We start from the raw sequence: 24,903 nt of genomic DNA, 5'->3' as shown, positions 1-24,903 counted from the left end.
AGTATACTACATACTATATACTACATACAGTATACTGCATAGAGTATACTACAGATAGTATACTACATACTACATACAGTATACTACATACAGTATACTGCATACTGCATACTACATACTGCATACTGCATACAGTATACTGCATACTGCATACTGCATACAGTATACTGCATACAGTATACTACAGATAGTATACTACATACTACATACTGCATACTACATACAGTATACTACATATTACATACTGCATACTACATACTACATACTGCATACAGTATACTGCATACAGTATACTACAGATAGTATACTACATACTGCATACTACATACTGCATACTGCATACTACATACAGTATACTACATATAGTATACTCCATACTACATACAGTATACTACATACTACATACTGCATACTACATACTGCATACTGCATACTACATATAGTATACTCCATACTACATACAGTATACTACATATAGTATACTCCATACTACATACAGTATACTACATACTGCATACTGCATACTACATACAGTATACTACATACTGCATACTGCATACTACATACTGCATACTACATACAGTATACTGCATACTACATACAGCATACTACATACTGCATACTACATACAGTATACTACATACTACATACTTCATACTACAAACAGCATACTACATACTACAAATAGTATACTACATACTGCATACTCAATCGGACAGTATGCAGAGCGTTTACCCACAATGCATTTCGCTCCTGCCCGAGCCGAAATCAGCCGATTTCTCTTTAGCTCTAAACTCTGTAAACTTTAGCAACATTTGAAACATTTTCAGGCGAGTTACCTGCTGACGCTGCGTGTGGCATCATCAGGTACCTGCTGACGCTGCGTGTGACATCATCAGGTACCTGCTGACGCTGCGTGTGGCATCAGCTACCTGCTGACGCTGCGTGTGGCATCAGGTACCTGCTGACGCTGCGTGTGGCATCATCAGGTACCTGCTGACGCTGCGTGTGGCATCAGCTACCTGCTGACGCTGCGTGTGACATCATCAGTTACCTGCTGACGCTGCGTGTGACATCATCAGTTACCTGCTGACGCTGCGTGTGACATCAGCTACCTGCTGACGCTGCGTGTGACATCATCAGTTACCTGCTGACGCTGCGTGTGGCATCAGCTACCTGCTGACGCTGCGTGTGACATCATCAGTTACCTGCTGACGCTGCGTGTGGCATCAGCTACCTGCTGACGCTGCGTGTGACATCATCAGTTACCTGCTGACGCTGCGTGTGGCATCAGCTACCTGCTGACGCTGCGTGTGGCATCAGGTACCTGCTGACGCTGCGTGTGGCATCAGGTACCTGCTGACGCTGCGTGTGGCATCAGGTACCTGCTGACGCTGCGTGTGACATCATCAGTTACCTGCTGACGCTGCGTGTGACATCATCAGCTACCTGCTGACGCTGCGTGTGGCATCAGGTACCTGCTGACGCTGCGTGTGGCATCAGGTACCTGCTGACGCTGCGTGTGACATCATCAGCTACCTGCTGACGCTGCGTGTGACATCATCAGTTACCTGCTGACGCTGCGTGTGACATCAGCTACCTGCTGACGCTGCGTGTGACATCATCAGTTACCTGCTGACGCTGCGTGTGACATCATCAGTTACCTGCTGACGCTGCGTGTGACATCAGTTACCTGCTGACGCTGCGTGTGGCATCAGGTACCTGCTGACGCTGCGTGTGACATCATCAGTTACCTGCTGACGCTGCGTGTGACATCATCAGTTACCTGCTGACGCTGCGTGTGACATCATCAGTTACCTGCTGACGCTGCGTGTGACATCATCAGTTACCTGCTGACGCTGCGTGTGGCATCAGCTACCTGCTGACGCTGCGTGTGGCATCAGCTACCTGCTGACGCTGCGTGTGGCATCAGCTACCTGCTGACGCTGCGTGTGACATCATCAGTTACCTGCTGACGCTGCGTGTGACATCATCAGTTACCTGCTGACGCTGCGTGTGACATCAGCTACCTGCTGACGCTGCGTGTGACATCATCAGCTACCTGCTGACGCTGCGTGTGACATCATCAGCTACCTGCTGACGCTGCGTGTGACATCATCAGCTACCTGCTGACGCTGCGTGTGACATCATCAGTTACCTGCTGACGCTGCGTGTGACATCAGCTACCTGCTGACGCTGCGTGTGACATCATCAGTTACCTGCTGACGCTGCGTGTGACATCATCAGCTACCTGCTGACGCTGCGTGTGACATCATCAGTTACCTGCTGACGCTGCGTGTGACATCATCAGCTTCCTGCTGACGCTGCGTGTGACATCAGCTACCTGCTGACGCTGCGTGTGACATCATCAGCTTCCTGCTGACGCTGCGTGTGACATCAGCTACCTGCTGACGCTGCGTGTGACATCATCAGTTACCTGCTGACGCTGCGTGTGACATCAGCTACCTGCTGACGCTGCGTGTGACATCATCAGCTACCTGCTGACGCTGCGTGTGACATCATCAGTTACCTGCTGACGCTGCGTGTGACATCAGCTACCTGCTGACGCTGCGTGTGACATCATCAGCGACCTGCTGACGCTGCGTGTGACATCATCAGTTACCTGCTGATGCTGCGTGTGACATCAGCTACCTGCTGACGCTGCGTGTGACATCAGCTACCTGCTGACGCTGCGTGTGACATCAGCTACCTGCTGACGCTGCGGCTGACGCTGCGTGTGACATCAGCTACCTGCTGACGCTGCGGCTGACGCTGCGTGTGACATCAGCTACCTGCTGACGCTGCGTGTGACATCAGCTACCTGCTGACGCTGCGGCTGACGCTGCGTGTGACATCAGCTACCTGCTGACGCTGCGTGTGACATCAGCTACCTGCTGACGCTGCGTGTGACATCATCAGTTACCTGCTGACGCTGCGTGTGACATCATCAGTTACCTGCTGACGCTGCGTGTGACATCATCAGCTACCTGCTGACGCTGCGTGACATCATCAGCTACCTGCTGACGCTGCGTGTGACATCATCAGCTACCTGCTGACGCTGCGTGTGACATCATCAGCTACCTGCTGACGCTGCGTGTGACATCAGCTACCTGCTGACGCTGCGTGTGACATCAGCTACCTGCTGACGCTGCGTGTGACATCAGCTACCTGCTGACGCTGCGTGTGACATCATCAGTTACCTGCTGACGCTGCGTGTGACATCATCAGCTACCTGCTGACGCTGCGTGACATCATCTGCTACCTGCTGACGCTGCGTGTGACATCATCAGCTACCTGCTGACGCTGCGTGTGACATCATCTGCTACCTGCTGACGCTGCGTGTGACATCATCAGCTACCTGCTGACGCTGCGTGTGACATCATCAGCTACTTGCTGACGTTGCGTGTGACATCAGCTACCTGCTGACGCTGCGTGTGACATCATCAGCTACCTGCTGACGCTGCGTGACATCATGCGTGTGACATCAGTTACCTGCTGACGCTGCGTGACATCAGCTACCTGCTGACGCTGCGTGTGACATCAGCTTCCTGCTGACGCTTTGTGTGACATCATCAGTTACCTGCTGACGCTTTGTGTGACATCATCAGCTACCTGCTGACGCTGCGTGTGACATCATCAGTTACCTGCTGACGCTGCGTGTGACATCATCAGTTACCTGCTGACGCTGCGTGTGACATCATCAGTTACCTGCTGACGCTGCGTGTGACATCAGCTTCCTGCTGACGCTTTGTGTGACATCATCAGCTACCTGCTGACGCTGCGTGTGACATCATCAGCTACCTGCTGACGCTTTGTGTGACATCATCAGTTACCTGCTGACGCTGCGTGTGACATCATCAGCTACCTGCTGACGCTGCGTGTGACATCATCAGTTACCTGCTGACGCTGCGTGTGACATCAGCTACCTGCTGACGCTGCGTGTGACATCATCAGTTACCTGCTGACGCCGCGTGTGACATCATCAGTTACCTGCTGACGCTGCGTGTGACATCATCAGCTACCTGCTGACGCTGCGTGTGACATCATCAGTTACCTGCTGACGCTGCGTGTGACATCATCAGCTACCTGCTGACGCTGCGTGTGACATCATCAGTTACCTGCTGACGCTGCGTGTGACATCATCAGCTACCTGCTGACGCTGCGTGTGGCATCAGCTACCTGCTGACGCTGCGTGTGACATCAGCTACCTGCTGACGCTGCGTGTGGCATCAGCTACCTGCTGACGCTGCGTGTGACATCAGCTACCTGCTGACGCTGCGTGTGACATCAGCTTCCTGCTGACGCTGCGTGTGACATCATCAGCTACCTGCTGACGCTGCGTGTGACATCATCAGCTACCTGCTGACGCTGCGTGTGACATCATCAGCTACCTGCTGACGCTGCGTGTGGCATCAGCTACCTGCTGACGCTGCGTGTGACATCATCAGTTACCTGCTGACGCTGCGTGTGACATCAGTTACCTGCTGACGCTGCGTGTGACATCAGTTACCTGCTGACGCTGCGTGTGACATCATCAGCTACCTGCTGACGCTGCGTGTGACATCATCAGCTACCTGCTGACGCTGCGTGTGACATCAGCTACCTGCTGACGCTTTGTGTGACATCATCAGTTACCTGCTGACGCTTTGTGTGACATCATCAGTTACCTGCTGACGCTGCGTGTGACATCATCAGCTACCTGCTGACGCTGCGTGTGACATCATCAGTATGTAAGTATGTTGTAAGTATGGAAGTATGTAGATACTTGGACCAAAGACAACTTCACCCTCAGCCTGCAACCAATCAGCTCGCAGCAGCGCTGCATCAACAAGCCCGACGGCGGTCTGCGGTGTGACATCATCAGATGGACGAGGCGTACAAATGAACCCAGACTTTATTGAGTCAGACCTACTGTACACGTCGTACAAAAGGTTACATGGAATGTTTGCTCAGTAATACTGATCTGTACCATATAAGGAATGCAGTCTGTGACATCATCACCGGGCGCCTCGCCGCCTCAGAACCAGTTCGCCTGCTGCGGCCCACCTGCACAGGTGGGCACGCAGGAAGTCCTATCTCCCGTCCGACCGGTCGGCCCCGGGAACGCCGGGGGTGCGCAGCGAGTCGCGCCTCGCTTAGTCCGTGCACGGCGCCGTGCGCGCTTGGGCCGTCACGCCGTGCTCTTGGTGGGCAGCTCCGTGCTGTTGTGTCTCGTTTTGCGCGCCGTGCCGTCGTCTCGCGGCCGCGCCTTCTGCAGACTGGACATGGCGGCGGTGCGCTCGATGTCGATGAGGGCGTACGGCTCGGTGCGCCGCGTGGGCGTGGTGGGCGGCAGCGGCGACGTGGGCGTGCGGGGCGTGTGCGGGTTGCTGCCGTCCGAGGCGCCCCTGTTCCCGCCGCCGCCGCTCTCCATCTCCACCTCAATGTAGTTCAGGGTTTTGGCCGGCTCCGGGTGGCCCGGCGGCGGCGGCCGGCGGAAGTCGAAGTTGAAGACGGTGGGGCCGTCGGCGCGGCGGCGGGCCGTGTCGGGCCGGTGCGCGCTGAGCGGCGCCGTCACGTTCTCAGTGTTGACGTAGTTGTGCGAGGGCTCGAGCGCGGCGGACAGCGGGTGGGAGAAGGCGTGGTGCGGCGGGCCGTGTTGGTGGTTGTAGCCGTTGAGCGACGGCGTCTTCAGGCCGCCGCTGCCGCGCTCCTCCTCCTCGGCGCTCGGCTTCCTCGTCTCCCACACCGGCGGCAGCGCCGGCAGGTTCTCATAGTCCAGCAGGGCGGTGCGGCGCTGCGCCGAGTTGTTGACATTCTGCAGGTCGGGGGTCAGCGGGGGCGGCCGGTGGCGGCGCGGCGCCGCGGAGAGGCTGGAGCCGTTGGAGTGTGTGGGGGTGGGGCCGGCGGCGTGGTGGGCGGGGCCGTTAGTCTCTCGGGGCGCCTCGCCCTCCGTCAGCTCCTGCTGCCGCTTCTCCTTCTCCATCAGCTGCCTCTGAACGGGCGTGGGGCCCAGCACGAAGCGCACGCCCTGAGGCTCCAGCAGCACCTGCGGCTCCGGCGGGGGGGGCGGAGCCTGGGGGTCGGCGCAGGCCCGGGGAGGCGGCGGCGGCGTGGGAGGACACTGGACCTGGGGGGAGGTGGGGCTCTCCAGGGGGGTGGTGGCGGTCAGCGGGCTGGGCTGGTCCTCCAGGAGCCCCGTCGTGTTCACGTAGGTGTGCACCTGCGAAAGCACGCACAGCGTCAGCATCAAGGCGGCAAAACTCCCCAAATCTTCAAAGACGGAAACTTTCCATGGGAATTTAAGGGAATAAACTGGGAATTTTTTTATTTTTATGACTTTACTTTATTAGTTTTCCATAAAGAAAAATACACAACATAGCATGTGCCAATACGATAATTAAGATTACTTAATAGAAAGAAAATTACTTAAAGGGATAATCCGGAGTAAAATGCACTTTAGATCAATTTACGGGATGTTGGGAGTACATACGTTGAGTTGAGATCAAAATCATGTCATTCGGATGTGTTTTGAGAATTTCGATTTCACCGTTTTTAGCCAAAAGTCGTTAGCCTGGAAGTAAATGGGGCAAATCATGTCACCGCTACAAAACGCTATTTTTATACCTCTTCTACAGCTCCAAACAACGTAACACTTACGTGGTAGTGAGTAGAGGGTCCCTAAAGCCAAACCGAAGTGTCCCGAGGTCTTCATGCGGTCGGATAGAGAGTCCAGAATTAATTTAATCAAGCCAGTACCTTTCCGGAAATGTGTCTGCTGCCGCTGCCGCTGCAGACCGCGGTGAAGTTGGTTTGATATTGGTTTGAAAAAAAAGACACCTTATGTCCTTATTGTGAATATCTGTCGAATATCCAATATCAAACCAGCGGTGACCTGATATGCCCGCGTCACTTCCAAACTAACGACTTTTAGCTAAAAAAGTTCAAATCGAAATTCTCAAAACACATCCGAATGACATGATTTTGATGTCAACTCAACGTATGTACTCCCAACATCCCGTAAATTGATCTAAAGTGCATTTTACTCCGGATTATCCCTTTAATAAAAAGAAAAGGAGTAAAAATAAAAAAATATATCATAATAATAATAATAATAATAACTAAATAAAATAAACGACAATAACATCAACTACCACTAACCAACAATCTACGTATATAAATTAACTTAAAAAATGCCCTACCCACAGAAACATTTAAATAATTATAGCATTACAGTATATTCAGATCATCAAATTAAGTTTGAGCTGGAGATATCCATGGGAATTAACGGGAATTAACGGGAATTAACGGGAATTTATGGGAATTAACGGGAATTTATGGGAATTTATAGGAATAAACTGGGAATTTTCTAAATTGAAGGTTGGCTCTTCTAGGGAACTTAAATATAGTTGAGGAAAGTGTATTTTAGCATAATCTTGACTAAAACAAACAGATGCCGTTCCTCCATCACATTTGAATGAGTGGGGTTAGGGGACGGGTAATATTGAACCCAACACTCCTGTTTTAGTTCATCCATGAAACGAGTAATTAGAACGTGTTCTGCTCTACTTACAAATAAATCTGTTGAAATATCTGTTGAAAACATTTTGTATGGATGTTTTCTTATGACTTCTGTTTATATTTATGCTTGGATATAATATATTCCCAGTTAGTTCTCCTAAATTCCCACTAATTCCCATAATAATTCCCATAATTATAAAAACTCTTCATACTGTAGATTTGTATATAGCTAATGTTTATTCACTATTTTTATTTTATATTTATTTTATTAGCTTGTTTTTACTTTAATTGTTTACACATCTTTTACTGTATGCTGCTGCAACAACAATTCCCCAAATTGGCATGAATAAAGTACTTATCTATCTATCTATCTAATTCCCATTATTCCCATGGAAAGTTTCCAATATGGAATATATCCAAAATTCTCAAGCTTAACTTCCCATGGAAATTTACCGGAAATTTTCCGCCCCTTTGCAACCCTAGGCAGCATCAGCTGACCACAGGCGGGGAAATCTGGTCGTGTGACTGTGGTGGTCTTACCGCCTCGTCGGCCACCAGCAGCGGGTGCGTGGACTCCTCCCCGACAGATGGCAGGCGGGTGCTGGCCACGGAGGGGTGGCGGGTGGAGGGGTGAGACGGCGCCTCCCCCACAGACGGCGCCCTGCTCACGCCGTTCGGCACCGCGGGCACGGAGTATCCGAGGGCTGCAGACACAAACCGCGGTGATGTAAGAGTCATGTGACCTTCAAGACATATCACGGTCCGGTCCGGGTCAGAGCCGAACCAAAAGATTCTACGGTGTTCGAACCCGGCCAGCTTCAGATTGACAAAAAAACATTAAGTGTAACACCTCAAATACCTGAGACCAGGTTCTGACTCACCTAGTCCTATTGGGTCTAAACCCATTAAAACAGTCCGTGTGATGCGTTAGTTAGAATGTGTTTGGGTCTAAACCCATTAAAACAGTCCGTGTGATGCGTTAGTTTGAATGTGTTTGGGTCTAAACCCATTAAAACAGTCCGTGTGATGCGTTAGTTAGAATGTGTTTGGGTCTAAACCCATTAAAACAGTCCGTGTGATGCGTTAGTTTGAATGTGTTTGGGTCTAAACCCATTAAAACAGTCCGTGTGATGCGTTAGTTAGAATGTGTTTGGGTCTAAACCCATTAAAACAGTCCATGTGATGCGTTAGTTTGAATGTGTTTGGGTCTAAACCCATTAAAACAGTCCGTGTGATGCATTAGTTTGAATGTGTTTGGGTCTAAAACCATTAAAACAGTCCATGTGATGCGTTAGTTTGAATGTGTTTGGGTCTAAACCCATTAAAACAGTCCATGTGATGCGTTAGTTAGAATGTGTTTGGGTCTAAACCCATTAAACAGTCCGTGTGATGCGTTAGTTAGAATGTGTTTGGGTCTAAACCCATTAAACAAGACCGTGTGATGCATTAGTTAGAATGTGTTTGGGTCTAAACCCATTAAAACAGTCTGTGTGATGCGTTAGTTAGAATGTGTTTGGGTCTAAACCCATTAAACAAGACCGTGTGATGCATTAGTTAGAATGTGTTTGGGTCTAAACCCATTAAAACAGTCTGTGTGATGCGTTAGTTAGAATGTGTTTGGGTCTAAACCCATTAAAACAGTCCGTGTGATGCGTTAGTTAGAATGTGTTTGGGTCTAAACCCATTAAAACAGTCCGTGTGATGCGTTAGTTAGAATGTGTTTGGGTCTAAACCCATTAAAACAGTCCGTGTGATGCGTTAGTTAGAATGTGTTTGGGTCTAAACCCATTAAAACAGTCCGTGTGATGCGTTAGTTAGAATGTGTTTGGGTCTAAACCCATTAAAACAGTCCGTGTGATGCGTTAGTTTGAATGTGTTTGGGTCTAAACCCATTAAAACAGTCCGTGTGATGCGTTAGTTTGAATGTGTTTGGGTCTAAACCCATTAAAACAGTCCGTGTGATGCGTTAGTTTGAATGTGTTTGGGTCTAAACCCATTAAAACAGTCCGTGTGATGCGTTAGTTAGAATGTGTTTGGGTCTAAACCCATTAAAACAGTCCGTGTGATGCGTTAGTTTGAATGTGTTTGGGTCTAAACCCATTAAAACAGTCCGTGTGATGCGTTAGTTTGAATGTGTTTGGGTCTAAACCCATTAAAACAGTCCGTGTGATGCGTTAGTTTGAATGTGTTTGGGTCTAAACCCATTAAAACAGTCCGTGTGATGCGTTAGTTAGAATGTGTTTGGGTCTAAACCCATTAAAACAGTCCGTGTGATGCGTTAGTTTGAATGTGTTTGGGTCTAAACCCATTAAAACAGTCTGTGTGATGCGTTAGTTTGAATGTGCTTGGGTCTAAACCCATTAAAACAGTCTGTGCGATGCGTTAGTTTGAATGTGCTTGGGTCTAAACCCATTAAAACAGTCCGTGTGATGCGTTAGTTTGAATGTGCTTGGGTCTAAACCCATTAAAACAGTCTGTGCGATGCGTTAGTTTGAATGTGCTTGGGTCTAAACCCATTAAAACAGTCCGTGTGATGCGTTAGTTTGAATGTGTTTGGGTCTAAACCCATTAAAACAGTCCGTGTGATGCGTTAGTTTGAATGTGTTTGGGTCTAAACCCATTAAAACAGTCCGTGTGATGCGTTAGTTTGAATGTGTTTGGGTCTAAACCCATTAAAACAGTCCGTGTGATGCGTTAGTTTGAATGTGTTTGGGTCTAAACCCATTAAAACAGTCCGTGTGATGCGTTAGTTTGAATGTGTTTGGGTCTAAACCCATTAAAACAGTCCGTGCGATACGTTAGTTTGAATGTGTTTGGGTCTAAACCCATTAAAACAGTCCGTGTGATGCGTTAGTTAGAATGTGTTTGGGTCTAAACCCATTAAAACAGTCCGTGTGATGCGTTAGTTTGAATGTGTTTGGGTCTAAACCCATTAAAACAGTCTGTGTGATGCGTTAGTTAGAATGTGTTTGGGTCTAAACCCATTAAAACAGTCTGTGTGATGCGTTAGTTAGAATGTGTTTGGGTCTAAACCCATTAAAACAGTCCGTGTGATGCGTTAGTTAGAATGTGTTTGGGTCTAAACCCATTAAAACAGTCCGTGTGATGCGTTAGTTTGAATGTGTTTGGGTCTAAACCCATTAAAACAGTCTGTGTGATGCGTTAGTTAGAATGTGTTTGGGTCTAAACCCATTAAAACAGTCCGTGTGATGCGTTAGTTTGAATGTGTTTGGGTCTAAACCCATTAAAACAGTCCGTGTGATGCGTTAGTTTGAATGTGTTTGGGTCTAAACCCATTAAAACAGTCCGTGTGATGCGTTAGTTAGAATGTGTTTGGGTCTAAACCCATTAAAACAGTCCGTGCGATGCGTTAGTTTGAATGTGTTTGGGTCTAAACCCATTAAAACAGTCCGTGTGATGCGTTAGTTTGAATGTGTTTGGGTCTAAACCCATTAAAACAGTCCGTGTGATGCGTTAGTTTGAATGTGTTTGGGTCTAAACCCATTAAAACAGTCCGTGTGATGCGTTAGTTTGAATGTGTTTGGGTCTAAACCCATTAAAACAGTCCGTGTGATGCGTTAGTTTGAATGTGTTTGGGTCTAAACCCATTAAAACAGTCCGTGTGATGCGTTAGTTTGAATGTGTTTGGGTCTAAACCCATTAAAACAGTCCGTGTGATGCGTTAGTTTGAATGTGTTTGGGTCTAAACCCATTAAAACAGTCCGTGTGATGCGTTAGTTTGAATGTGTTTGGGTCTAAACCCATTAAAACAGTCCGTGTGATGCGTTAGTTTGAATGTGTTTGGGTCTAAACCCATTAAAACGGTCTGTGTGATGCGTTAGTTTGAATGTGTTTGGGTCTAAACCCATTAAAACAGTCCGTACCTGAGTTGGAACCATGCTTGATATAAAAACTGAACCTATGATCAACTGACAGATGCTGCCTTCTTCACGTTTCTTCCTGAATGGTTCACAGCCTGCTGTATGGAGTGTGTGTGAGACTGAGTGCACGTGCCTGCAGGAGTGAGCGCCGCCTGCTGGTTGGGGTCCAGCACCGCCTCCTCCACCACACTGATGCTGTGGCTGTGCATCACCTCCTGCAGCATGTTGAAGATCTCCTCGGCTCGGGAACATTTGAAGGCAAAGATACCTGCAGACACAGCAACGCACACAGCTGAGACCAGAGTCCGTTAGACCAGGGGTTCCCAAACTTTTCCATGCCAAGGCCCCCCAAACAATATCAGCTTCTGGCCCACTTTGCAAACCACATACAATGCTACAAAATATGTAAAGAAACATCAACTTTTAGAAGGTATTTTCTTTCACGGACAGCAGCTCGCCGTGTGAATGCAGCCTGACTAAATGCTCTTCTTTACGTCTGAAGAAGTCCACCGGATGTTTTTGTATCAAGTGACGCAGAAGTTTTGAAGGTTTTGAACACTCTCCAGACAGAGGACGCCATTTTTCTGTACGGCTGTAAAGCCAAACTTAATGTATGCCGCCTCATACTTTCTGATTTTAGTCGGCCAGTTCTTTCGGTCAAAAATCTGTCCATTAGCTTGAGGAGCAGAGCAGCTTGAGAACAGGCGCAAACCACCAGGTCTACCATGTTTTGACTGGCAGCCAATCAGAAAGACGAGCATGGCAAATAACATTTCAATATGACATATTATTATAAATTGTATTTTACAATAATGATTAAAAAAATGTGACATTTTTTTATAATGATGTTTAAAACAAATTGAATTCTATTTTTTTATTTTTTTCTTATCTTCATTCACAGTTTTCTGAGGCCCCCACTTTGAAAACCAGTGTTAGAGCAGCACCTGGTGGGCACCGGATGTACTGCACCCATTTCCTGATAATTACTTTTTGATCCTCATTTCATTTGTGCACATTTTGTTGTTTAAGTTGTTTAAGATAATTAAAAATGTATCTCCATGGAACCGATTGATTTCAGCTGGTTATTTCTCATCTGACGACCGATCGCTGTCAGGGATGCTGATCGGGTATTGATCGGCTGAAGGGGGAGACACTACAACAGTAACCATGGAAACAGCAACCCATGCACAGTGGGACAGCACCACACGGTTATCAATATGTTCTGACCGGTCTGATCCCAGCATTGATTGGCGGTGGGGCCCCAGCACTTACCCCCTCTCAACCCCGAGCACCTGGACATCCTGAGAGCGTGCACGAGAGCAGACACAGTGCACGTTAACAGGCTGCAGAGCACCTGACATCTCACCTGAGATGGGGAGCAGCTGCATGACACCAACCTGTGGGGGCTTAAAGGGACAGTTCGCCTCTTTTTACATGAAGCTGTGTGGCATCCCATATAAGGGAGAGAAAATAGGGCCAAGAGAAGTGAGGTCTGACTTTTTCCTGGAGAACCATTTTGTGATGCAAATGTATTACTCTGTTGAACGCATATTGTTCTGAGAAGCAAAAGGCTTTATTTTTTAAACCCCAGCCAACTAGCCGGACTACCTTCATCAACACCAAAGCGAGGCTGGAACTCTGCTCACAGGACGCAGCAGGGGGTAAGAAGATGTTCAGAAATGATGCTGCTGATATGGGATGTTATACAGCTTCATGTCAGAAGAGGCGAACTGTCCCTTTAATGGTGTTTCAGTGGTTCAGTCCCCACATGAGTCAGGTGACTAATCCCTTGTGTACACCAAGAGCGACCTACGCTACCTGAGCGCCGGAAATCATTATTTCTCTATGCAGGGTGCATAACCAATGACAATCCACAGATTGTAGGGGTCCGACAAAACAGACGTGTAAACTTTGGTTCCTAGTTCCTACGTCCTTTAAACATGGCTACTGAAAAATGAATCGCCGCGGTGTCCGCCCACCAGATACTGTACAACCCCACAACATTTGCATATCGGGATAATAATTTATAAAGTTCAGAGATCGGACCATTTTTAACTGGTTCTTTGGCCATTAGTTTAGGCCCTATCCAAACAATAGTCATTTAATCCTGAGACTGTTGCAATTGCCGTGTCGAGTGCTTCAATACAATAGTGTAGTAACCCCACGCATACCTTTCTCACTGCAATTAAGTTTTATTTCGGATTTTATTTTGAATTCAGTTTATTTTTCACAGCTGCCTCTGCTATTCCTGCTCTTCTCAGGTGTACCTAATGTAGTTTTACATCATTTGTAACGTGATGTATATCTTGTATAACAAATAGTAAATAACAACACGTTTATTCGTGTCCCTGCCCTCTCTTTCCTCCTTTGTTCTTTTCCTCGGGGGTGCTGCACAGCGCGGGGCCTTAAAAAATTGAACATTCTAAATGTGACGTCACGAGCTACCAAAGCTACCAAAGCTGCCAAAGCTGCCACAGCTGCCAAAGCTGCCAAAGCTGCCACAGCTGCCAAAGCTACCAAAGCTGCCAAAGCTGCCACAGCTGCCAAAGCTACCAAAGCTGCCAAAGCTACCAAAGCTGCCAAAGCTACCAAAGCTGCCAAAGCTGCCAAAGCTACCAAAGCTGCCAAAGCTACCAAAGCTGCCAAAGCTACCAAAGCTACCACAGCTACCAAAGCTACCAAAGCTGCCACAGCTACCACAGCTGCCAAAGCTACCAAAGCTGCCACAGCTACCACAGCTACCACAGCTGCCACAGCTGCCACAGCTGCCAAAGCTACCAAAGCTGCAAAAGCTACCAAAGCTACCAAAGCTACCAAAGCTGCCAAAGCTGCCAAAGCTACCAAAGCTGCCAAAGCTACCAAAGCTGCCAAAGCTGCCAAAGCTGCCACAGCTACCAAAGCTGCCAAAGCTGCCAAAGCTGCCACAGCTGCCAAAGCTGCCAAAGCTGCCAAAGCTGCCACAGCTGCCAAAGCTACCAAAGCTGCCAAAGCTGCCAAAGCTGCCAAAGCTGCCACAGCTGCCAAAGCTACCAAAGCTGCCAAAGCTACCAAAGCTGCCACAGCTGCCACAGCTGCCAAAGCTACCAAAGCTGCCAAAGCTACCAAAGCTGCCAAAGCTGCCACAGCTGCCAAAGCTGCCAAAGCTGCCACAGCTGCCAAAGCTGCCAAAGCTGCCAAAGCTGCCACAGCTGCCAAAGCTACCAAAGCTGCCAAAGCTGCCAAAGCTACCAAAGCTGCCACAGCTGCCACAACTACCAAAGCTGCCAAAGCTACCAAAGCTGCCAAAGCTGCCAAAGCTGCCAAAGCTGCCACAGCTGCCACAGCTGCCAAAGCTGCCAAAGCTACCAAAGCTGCCACAGCTGCCACAACTACCAAAGCTGCCAAAGCTACCAAAGCTGCCAAAGCTGCCAAAGCTACCAAAGCTGCCAAAGCTGCCAAAGCTGCCAAAGCTACCAAAGCTACCAAAGCTGCCAAAGCTACCAAAGCTGCCACAGCTGCCACAACTACCAAAGCTACCAAAGCTACCAAAGCTGCCAAAGCTGCCAAAGCTGCCACAGCTGCCACAACTACCAAAGCTGCCAAAGCTGCCAAAGCTACCAAAGCTACCAAAGCTGCCACAGCTACCAAAGCTGCCACAGCTGCCACAACTACCAAAGCTGCCACAGCTACCAAAGCTACCAAAGCTGCCAAAGCTGCCACAACTACCAAAGCTGCCACAGCTACCAAAGCTACCAAAGCTACCAAAGCTGCCAAAGCTGCCACAACTACCAAAGCTGCCAAAGCTGCCACAGCTGCCACAACTGCCAAAGCTGCCACAGCTACCAAAGCTACCAAAGCTGCCAAAGCTACCAAAGCTGCCAAAGCTGCCACAGCTGCCACAGCTACCAAAGCTGCCAAAGCTGCCACAGCTACCACAGCTACCAAAGCTGCCACAGCTACCAAAGCTACCAAAGCTACCACAGCTACCACAGCTACCAAAGCTGCCACAGCTGCCACAACTACCAAAGCTGCCACAGCTACCAAAGCTACCAAAGCTGCCAAAGCTGCCACAACTACCAAAGCTGCCACAGCTACCAAAGCTACCAAAGCTACCAAAGCTACCAAAGCTGCCAAAGCTGCCACAACTACCAAAGCTGCCAAAGCTGCCACAGCTGCCACAACTGCCAAAGCTGCCACAGCTACCAAAGCTACCAAAGCTGCCAAAGCTACCAAAGCTGCCAAAGCTGCCACAGCTGCCACAGCTACCAAAGCTGCCAAAGCTGCCACAGCTACCACAGCTACCAAAGCTGCCACAGCTACCAAAGCTACCAAAGCTACCACAGCTACCACAGCTACCAAAGCTACCAAAGCTACCAAAGCTGCCAAAGCTGCCAAAGCGAATTCTCAAGCGAAGCTTCTCCAGCGACCTCCGCTACCAGGCAGCGTAGGTCGCCCTAGGTGTACACGCAGCATAAGGATAAACTGGGCCTGTGTGTCTGCGTGCGTGCGTGCGTGCGTGCGTACCTTGTCCCGTCTGGCAGCGCCGCCCGCTCTCGAAGGAGAACAGGTTGGAGTCGTAGCCGTAGCGACGCAGGCACAGGTACGGCCACCTGACATCGTCCCGGCGATGCGTGTGCAGGACGAGCTCGGCCTCCGTCAGCTCCATCACACCTGAGCCCAGCTCGTTGCCGTCATCGTCCACGTTGATGACCTGACGGCACAGACAGGAAGTGTTCAGAAGGAAGCAACATTCAGTCAGAAATACAGCAGCTGAAAGGTTAGCAGGCTGGAGCCATCTCCCCCGGTCCTTTACCCGCCATCTGCCCATGTCCTTTACCCGCCATCTCCCCCATGTCCTTTACCCGCCATCTCCCCCATGTCCTTTACCCGCCATCTCCCCCATGTCCTTTACCCGCCATCTCCCCCGGTCCTTTACCCGCCATCTGCCCATGTCCTTTACCCGCCATCTCCCCCATGTCCTTTACCCGCCATCTCCCCCGGTCCTTTACCCGCCATCTCCCCCATGTCCTTTACCCGCCATCTCCCCCATGTCCTTTACCCGCCATCTCCCCCATGTCCTTTACCCGCCATCTCCCCCATGTCCTTTACCCGCCATCTCCCCCATGTCCTTTACCCGCCATCTCCCCCATGTCCTTTACCCGCCATCTCCCCCATGTCCTTTACCCGCCATCTCCCCCATGTCCTTTACCCGCCATCTCCCCCATGTCCTTTACCCGCCATCTCCCCCATGTCCTTTACCCGCCATCTGCCCATGTCCTTTACCCGCCATCTCCCCCGGTCCTTTACCCGCCATCTCCCCCATGTCCTTTACCCGCCATCTCCCCCGGTCCTTTACCCGCCATCTCCCCCGGTCCTTTACCCGCCATCTCCCCCATGTCCTTTACCCGCCATCTCCCCCGGTCCTTTACCCGCCATCTCCCCCATGTCCTTTACCCGCCATCTCCCCCATGTCCTTTACCCGCCATCTCCCCCATGTCCTTTACCCGCCATCTCCCCCATGTCCTTTACCCGCCATCTGCCCATGTCCTTTACCCGCCATCTCCCCCGGTCCTTTACCCGCCATCTCCCCCATGTCCTTTACCCGCCATCTCCCCCGGTCCTTTACCCGCCATCTCCCCCGGTCCTTTACCCGCCATCTCCCCCGGTCCTTTACCCGCCATCTCCCCCGGTCCTTTACCCGCCATCTCCCCCGTGTCCTTTACCCGCCATCTCCCCCGTGTCCTTTACCCGCCATCTCCCCCGTGTCCTTTACCCGCCATCTCCCCCGTGTCCTTTACCCGCCATCTCCCCCGTGTCCTTTACCCGCCATCTCCCCCATGTCCTTTACCCGCCATCTCCCCCATGTCCTTTACCCGCCATCTCCCCCATGTCCTTTACCCGCCATCTCCCCCGGTCCTTTACCCGCCATCTCCCCCTGTCCTTTACCCGCCATCTCCCCCGGTCCTTTACCCGCCATCTCCCCCGGTCCTTTACCCGCCATCTCCCCCGGTCCTTTACCCGCCATCTCCCCCGGTCCTTTACCCGCCATCTCCCCCGGTCCTTTACCCGCCATCTCCCCCGGTCCTTTACCCGCCATCTCCCCCGGTCCTTTACCCGCCATCTCCCCCGGTCCTTTACCTGCAACGCCCATGCTATACTTGTATATGTGTAATGAATAAAGTTGAAATAAAGCTGTAATAAAGCTGTAATAAAGCTGTAATAAAGTTGTAATAAAGCTGAAATAAAGTTGTAATAAAGCTGTAATAAAGCTGAAATAAAGTTGTAATAAAGCTGTAATAAAGCTATAATGAAGCTGTAATAAAGCTGAAATAAAGCTGTAATGAAGCTGTAATAAAGCTGTAATAAAGCTATAATAAAGCTGTAATAAAGCTGAAATAAAGTTGTAATAAAGCTGTAATGAAGCTGTAATAAAGTTGTAATAAAGCTGTAATAAAGCTGAAATGAAGCTGTAATAAAGCTGAAATAAAGCTGTAATAAAGTTGTAATAAAGCTGAAATAAAGCTGTAATAAAGTTGTAATAAAGCTGTAATAAAGTTGAATGCTGGCAGCTGTATTCAGACTCACCTGAGCAAAGTTTCATGGTTTGGAATAAAGTTTGTTATGCCTCCAACAGCAGACTGAGCTCTCAAACCTGTTTAATATTAATTAGTTCTGTGTCATGTGACCCCTGAAGGCCCGCCCCCAGCCTCAGCTGAGGACCAATCACAGCCCGAGTTGAGAACTCACCTTGAATTTACTCTGATGATTATCTGGAACCGACTCTTTCTCTGGACAGCTTAGACAGCTACCCATGGCTTCTTCAGAGCACCATGTGACGTCTGCGGACACACAGCAGCAGCCAATCAGAACGCGGCAGTCCCGGTGATGTCACACAGGTGGAGCCGTGCAGGTGCACTCACCTAAATCCTGCCTCCAGTCGCTCTGCTTCCATCCTCAGAGCCGGACGGACTCTCATTCTTCAGTGGGTCTGAAGGCCGGTCCAGAACAACGAGAAGTCTGCGGACACACAGAAGAGGGTCTGTTCACACCTGAGGGCTCAACCTGTTCACACCTGAGGGCTCACCTGTTCACACCTGAGGGCTCAACCTGTTCACACCTGAGGGCTCACCTGTTCACACCTGAGGGCTCAACCTGTTCACACCTGAGGGCTCAACCTGTTCACACCTGAGGGCTCACCTGTTCACACCTGAGGGCTCAACCTGTTCACACCTGAGGTCTCACCTGTTCACACCTGAGGGCTCAACCTGTTCACACCTGAGGGCTCACCTGTTCACACCTGAGGGCTCAACCTGTTCACACCTGAGGTCTCACCCTGTTCACACCTGAGGTCTCACCTGTTCACACCTGAGGGCTCAACCTGTTCACACCTGAGGTCTCACCTGTTCACACCTGAGGGCTCAACCTGTTCACACCTGAGGGCTCACCTGTTCACACCTGAGGGCTCAACCTGTTCACACCTGAGGGCTCACCTCATTGATTTTTGCCATATTCTTTTATTATAATGTCACATAAATCAGGCCAGGAATGATTTATCAACCCTATGGCAGCTGGGATAGGCTCTGCCCCCCCGTGATGGAATAATACCTTCACATCTATAATCGATAACTTCCAGAAGATGGAGGAAGACCAAAAATTACACTAATTAAACTATAGAAAACATTTAAAACCACTTTTACCACTGCCTGCGCGACGTGAATTTGGTTAGAACACATTTCACACCAAAGCTGTGTTCGAAACCGCAGTATGTAGCGTGCAGTATGCAGTATGTAGTATGGAGTATGCAGTGTGCAGTATGCAGTATCCAACGTGCAGTATGCAGCGTGTAGTATGCAGCGTGCAGTATGCAGTGTGCAGTATGCAGTGTGCAGTGTGCAGTATGCAGTATCCAGCGTGCAGTATGCAGCGTGCAGTATGCAGTATGTAGTATGGAGTATGCAGTGTGCAGTGTGCAGTATGCAGTATCCAGCGTGCAGTATGAAGCGTGTAGTATGCAGCGTGCAGTATGCAGCGTGCAGTATGCAGTGTGCAGTGTGCAGTATGCAGTGTGTAGTATGCAGTATGCAGTATCCAGCGTGCAGTATCCAGCGTGCAGTATGCAGTATGTAGTGTGCAGTATGTAGTGTGCAGTATGCAGTGTGCAGTGTGCAGTATGCAGTATCCAGCGTGCAGTATGCAGCGTGCAGTATGCAGTGTGCAGTGTGCAGTATCCAGCGTGCAGTATGCAGCGTGCAGTATGCAGTGTGCAGTATGCAGTGTGCAGTATGCAGCATGTAGTATGCAGTATGCAGTGTGCAGTATGCAGGATCCAGCGTGCAGTATGCAGCGTGCAGTATGCAGTGTGCAGTGTGCAGTATGCAGTATCCAGCGTGCAGTATGCAGCGTGCAGTATGCAGCGTGCAGTATGCAGTATCCAGCGTGCAGTATGCAGCGTGCAGTATGCAGTGTGCAGTATGCAGTGTGCAGTGTGCAGTATGCAGTATCCAGCGTGCAGTATGCAGCGTGCAGTATGCAGCGTGCAGTATGCAGTATCCAGCGTGCAGTATGCAGCGTGCAGTATGCAGTGTGCAGTATGCAGTGTGCAGTATCCAGCGTGCAGTATGCAGCGTGCAGTATGCAGTGTGCAGTGTGCAGTATGCAGCATGTAGTATGCAGTATGCAGTGTGCAGTATGCAGTATCCAGCGTGCAGTATGCAGCGTGCAGTATGCAGCGTGCAGTATGCAGTGTGCAGTATGCAGTGTGCAGTATCCAGCGTGCAGTATGCAGCGTGCAGTATGCAGCGTGCAGTATGCAGTGTGCAGTATGCAGTGTGCAGTGTGCAGTATGCAGCATGTAGTATGCAGTATGCAGTGTGCAGTATGCAGTATGTAGTGTGCAGTATGCAGTATGCAGTGTGCAGCGTGCAGTATGCAGTGTGCAGTGTGCAGTACGCAGTGTGTAGTATGTAGTATGCAGTGTGCAGTGTGCAGTATGCAGTGTGCAGTGTGCAGTATGTAGTGTGCAGTGTGTAGTATGCAGTATGAAGTATGCAGTGAGCAGTATGCAGTGTGCAGTGTGTAGTATGTAGCGTGCAGTATGCAGTATGTAGTGTGCAGTATGCAGTATGCAAGTATGCAGTATGCAGTATGTGGTTTGCAGTATGTAGTATGTAGTATGCAGTATGTAGTATGCAGTATGTAGTATGCAGTATGCAGTATGCAAGTATGCAGTATGCAAGTATGCAGTACGCAGTATGTAGTATGCAGTATGTAGTATGTAGTATGCAGTATGCAGTGTGTAGTATGCAGTATGTAGTGTGAAGTATGCAGTGAGCAGTATGTAGTGTGCAGCGTGCAGTATGCAGTGTGCAGTATGCAGTATGCAAGTATGCAGTATGCAGTATGTAGTATGCAGTATGCTGTATGCAAGTATGCAGTATGCAGTATGCAGTACGCAGTATGTAGTATGCAGTATGCAGTATGCAGTACGCAGTATGTAGTATGCAGTATGTAGTATGTAGTATGCAGTATGCAGTACGCAGTATGTAATATGCAGTACGCAGTATGTAGTACGCAGTATGTAGTATGTAGTATGCAGTATGCAGTACGCAGTATGTAATATGCAGTATGTAATATGCAGTATGCAGTATGCAGTATGTAATATGCAGTATGTAATATGCAGTATGTAATATGCGGTATGTAGTATGCAGTATGTAGTCTGCAGTATGTAGTATGCGGTATGTAGTATGCAGTATGCAGTATGCAGTATGCAAGTATGCAGTACGCAGTATGTGGTATGCAGTATGTAGTATGTAATATGCAGTATGCAGTATGTAGTATGCAGTACGCAGTATGTAGTATGCAGTATGTAGTATGCAGTATGCAGTATGTAGTATGCAGTATGCAGTATGTAGTATGTAGTACGCAGTATGCAGTATGCAGTATGTAGTATGCAGTATGCAGTATGTAGTATGCAGTATGCAGTATGCAGTGTGTAGTATGCAGTATGTAGTGTGAAGTATGCAGTGAGCAGTATGTAGTGTGCAGCGTGCAGTATGCAGTGTGCAGTATGCAGTATGCAGTATGTAGTATGCAGTATGCTGTATGCAAGTATGCAGTATGCAGTATGCAGTACGCAGTATGTAGTATGCAGTATGCAGTACGCAGTATGTAGTATGCAGTATGTAGTATGCAGTATGCAGTACGCAGTATGTAATATGCAGTATGTAATATGCAGTATGCAGTATGCAGTATGTAGTATGTAATATGCAGTATGTAGTCTGCAGTATGTAGTATGCGGTATGTAGTATGCAGTATGCAGTATGTAGTATGCAGTATGCAGTATGCAGTACGCAGTATGTAGTATGCAGTATGCAGTATGTAGTATGTAGTACGCAGTATGTAGTATGCAGTATGCAGTATGCAGTATGCAGTACGCAGTATGTAGTATGCAGTATGTCGTATGTAGTACGCAGTATGTAGTATGCAGTATGTAGTATGCAGTATGCAAGTATGCAGTACGCAGTATGTAGTATGCAGTATGTAGTATGTAATATGCAGTATGCAGTATGTAGTATGCAGTACGCAGTATGTAGTATGCAGTATGTAGTATGCAGTATGCAGTATGCAGTACGCAGTATGTAGTATGCAGTATGCAGTATGTAGTATGTAGTACGCAGTATGCAGTATGCAGTATGCAGTATGTAGTATGCAGTGTGTAGTATGCAGTATGTAGTGTGAAGTATGCAGTGAGCAGTATGTAGTGTGCAGCGTGCAGTATGCAGTGTGCAGTATGCAAGTATGCAGTATGCAGTATGCAAGTATGCAGTATGCAGTATGTAGTATGCAGTATGCTGTATGCAAGTATGCAGTATGCAGTATGCAGTATGCAGTGTGTAGTATGCAGTATGTAGTGTGAAGTATGCAGTGAGCAGTATGTAGTGTGCAGCGTGCAGTATGCAGTGTGCAGTATGCAAGTATGCAGTATGCAGTATGCAAGTATGCAGTATGCAGTATGTAGTATGCAGTATGCTGTATGCAGTATGCAGTATGTAGTATGCAGTATGCTGTATGCAAGTATGCAGTATGTAGTATGCAGTATGCAGTACGCAGTATGTAGTATGCAGTATGCAGTACGCAGTATGTAGTATGCAGTATGTAGTATGCAGTATGCAGTACGCAGTATGTAATATGCAGTATGTAATATGCAGTATGCAGTATGCAGTATGTAATATGCAGTATGTAATATGCAGTATGTAATATGCAGTATGTAGTATGCAGTATGTAGTATGTAATATGCAGTATGTAGTCTGCAGTATGTAGTATGCGGTATGTAGTATGCAGTATGCAGTATGCAGTATGCAAGTATGCAGTATGCAGTATGCAGTACGCAGTATGTAGTATGTAGTATGCAGTATGCAGTATGCAGTATGTAGTATGCAGTACGCAGTATGTAGTATGCAGTATGTAGTATGCAGTATGCAGTATGTAGTACGCAGTATGTAGTATGCAGTATGTAGTATGCAGTATGCAGTATGCAGTACGCAGTATGTAGTATGCAGTATGTCGTATGTAGTACGCAGTATGTAGTATGCAGTATGTAGTACGCAGTATGTAGTATGCAGTATGCAGTATGCAGTATGCAGTATGTAGTATGTAGTATGCAGTACGCAGTATGTAGTATGCAGTATGTAGTATGCAGTACGTAGTATGCAGTATGTAGTATGCAGTATGCAGTATGTAGTATGCAGTATGTAGTATGCAGTATGTAGTATGCAGTATGCAGTATGCAGTATGCAGTATGTAGTATGCAGTATGCAGTATGCAGTATGTAGTATGTAGTATGCAGTATGTAGTATGTAGTATGCAGTATGTAGTATGCAGTATGTAGTATGTAGTATGCAGTATGCAGTACGCAGTATGTAGTATGCAGTATGTAGTATGCAGTACGTAGTATGCAGTATGTAGTATGCAGTATGCAGTATGTAGTATGCAGTATGTAGTATGCAGTATGCAGTATGCAGTATGCAGTATGTAGTATGTAGTATGCAGTATGCAGTATGCAGTATGTAGTATGCAGTACGCAGTATGTAGTATGCAGTATGTAGTATGTAGTATGCAGTATGTAGTATGCAGTATGCAGTATGTAGTATGCAGTATGTAGTATGCAGTATGTAGTATGCAGTATGCAGTATGTAGTATGCAGTATGTAGTATGCAGTATGCAGTATGCAGTATGTAGTATGCAGTATGTAGTATGTAGTATGCAGTATGTAGTATGCAGTATGCAGTATGCAGTATGTAGTATGTAGTATGCAGTATGTAGTATGCAGTATGCAGTATGCAGTATGTAGTATGCAGTATGTAGTATGCGGTTTCGAACACAGCCCAACTGGTCAGGCAGCATCCACACTTTAACCACCTGAATTAAACTTTGGAACGACCTCCCATTTTATATCAGACAGGCCCCTTCAATGCCCATTTTTAAAACTCATCTTAAAACCCATTTTTATTCCCTGGCTTTTGACCCAGCATGAGACTGTTTCTGTTTTATTGTTTTTATAATTTTAATATTGTTGTTGTTTATTGTTGTTTTTACATTGTTCTTGTGTTTTATGCCTTGTTTTATTTTGTGTTGTGAAGCACTTTGTTTCAGCCAAGGCTGTGTTAAAAGGCTTTATAAACGGATGTTATAGCAGAGATCGAGCAGATGGAAAGACCCGATAAGTTTAGGAACTACACGATATAAGGTCGTGGTTGGTCGAGCCTTTCCCCCCCCCCCCTTCTCAGTATTGGAAACCAGTGGAACAGCCGAACTCCAACCCTGTAAACAGTTGTTCTATGACACCGTGTTACCATGCGTGTTCGGTATTTCTCATTAAATCATGACAGCGCTGATAGCAGGGCCTGATATTCAGCTCCTATCACTGGAGGAATTCTGTCGATTTGGGGGAAAATTACGTCATTTTTATCGATCCGATAGGAACATTTTTCAGATAAAATAATCCGTTAAATAAAAGTTTGCACGCGGAGATGCCGGCTGTTTTATTCAGGTCGAGTAGTCGAAACACTGGCCACGGCGCACTGGTTACGTCATTTACTGCGCCAAGACCCATGATACAGATAAACCCCATTGTTCTGTTAAATATTTCAAGGGCTGCACTTTACCTCACATGCACTTTGTCTTTAAAGGGACAGTTCGCCTCTTCTGACATGAAGCTGTGCAACATCCCATATCAGCAGCATCATTTCTGAACATCTTCTTACCCCCTGCTGCGTCCTGTGAGCAGAGTTCCAGCCTCGTTTTGGTGCTGATGAAGGTAGTCTAAGGTAGTTTAATTACGCAAATTATGCATTATCTCATTAAATGTGCGCACATTTTCATATATTTCAGGAAGATAGATCTGAACATGTGATAAAGCCAGGTGCAAAATTCTTTTTTCATTTTGTTTACACACATAATGAAAGGAGAATTACAGAGAGATTTCAGGATATCTGCTTTCATTTCCTAGGAAATCAAATTATACTGTCCACAGCTTAAAAAACAT

General features: G+C 47.9%; 1 protein-coding gene across 1 annotated transcript in view; it reads right to left on the bottom strand.

Annotated features, from left to right (window-relative positions):
* Positions 1 to 4,876: 4,876 nt before the first annotated feature.
* Positions 4,877 to 24,903, bottom strand: part of LOC142384533 (fibroblast growth factor receptor substrate 2-like) — a 40,579-nt gene continuing 20,552 nt past the window's right edge. Inside the window, exons 2-7 of the mRNA XM_075470836.1 lie at positions 18,281 to 18,377; positions 18,108 to 18,199; positions 15,885 to 16,071; positions 11,515 to 11,649; positions 8,041 to 8,204; positions 4,877 to 6,202 (exon numbers count right to left, since the gene is read on the bottom strand). Coding sequence (XP_075326951.1) covers positions 5,171 to 6,202; positions 8,041 to 8,204; positions 11,515 to 11,649; positions 15,885 to 16,071; positions 18,108 to 18,173 — 1,584 coding nt within the window. The 5' untranslated portion in view covers positions 18,174 to 18,199; positions 18,281 to 18,377 and the 3' untranslated portion in view covers positions 4,877 to 5,170. The remainder of the gene's footprint in view (positions 6,203 to 8,040; positions 8,205 to 11,514; positions 11,650 to 15,884; positions 16,072 to 18,107; positions 18,200 to 18,280; positions 18,378 to 24,903) is intronic.

This window comes from Odontesthes bonariensis, chromosome 7 (genome assembly GCF_027942865.1).
Source record: "Odontesthes bonariensis isolate fOdoBon6 chromosome 7, fOdoBon6.hap1, whole genome shotgun sequence".
Taxonomy (NCBI): Eukaryota; Metazoa; Chordata; class Actinopteri; order Atheriniformes; family Atherinopsidae; genus Odontesthes; species Odontesthes bonariensis.
The sequence above is the reverse complement of the archived record's forward strand: the minus strand, read 5'-3'. Positions and strand labels throughout refer to the sequence as shown.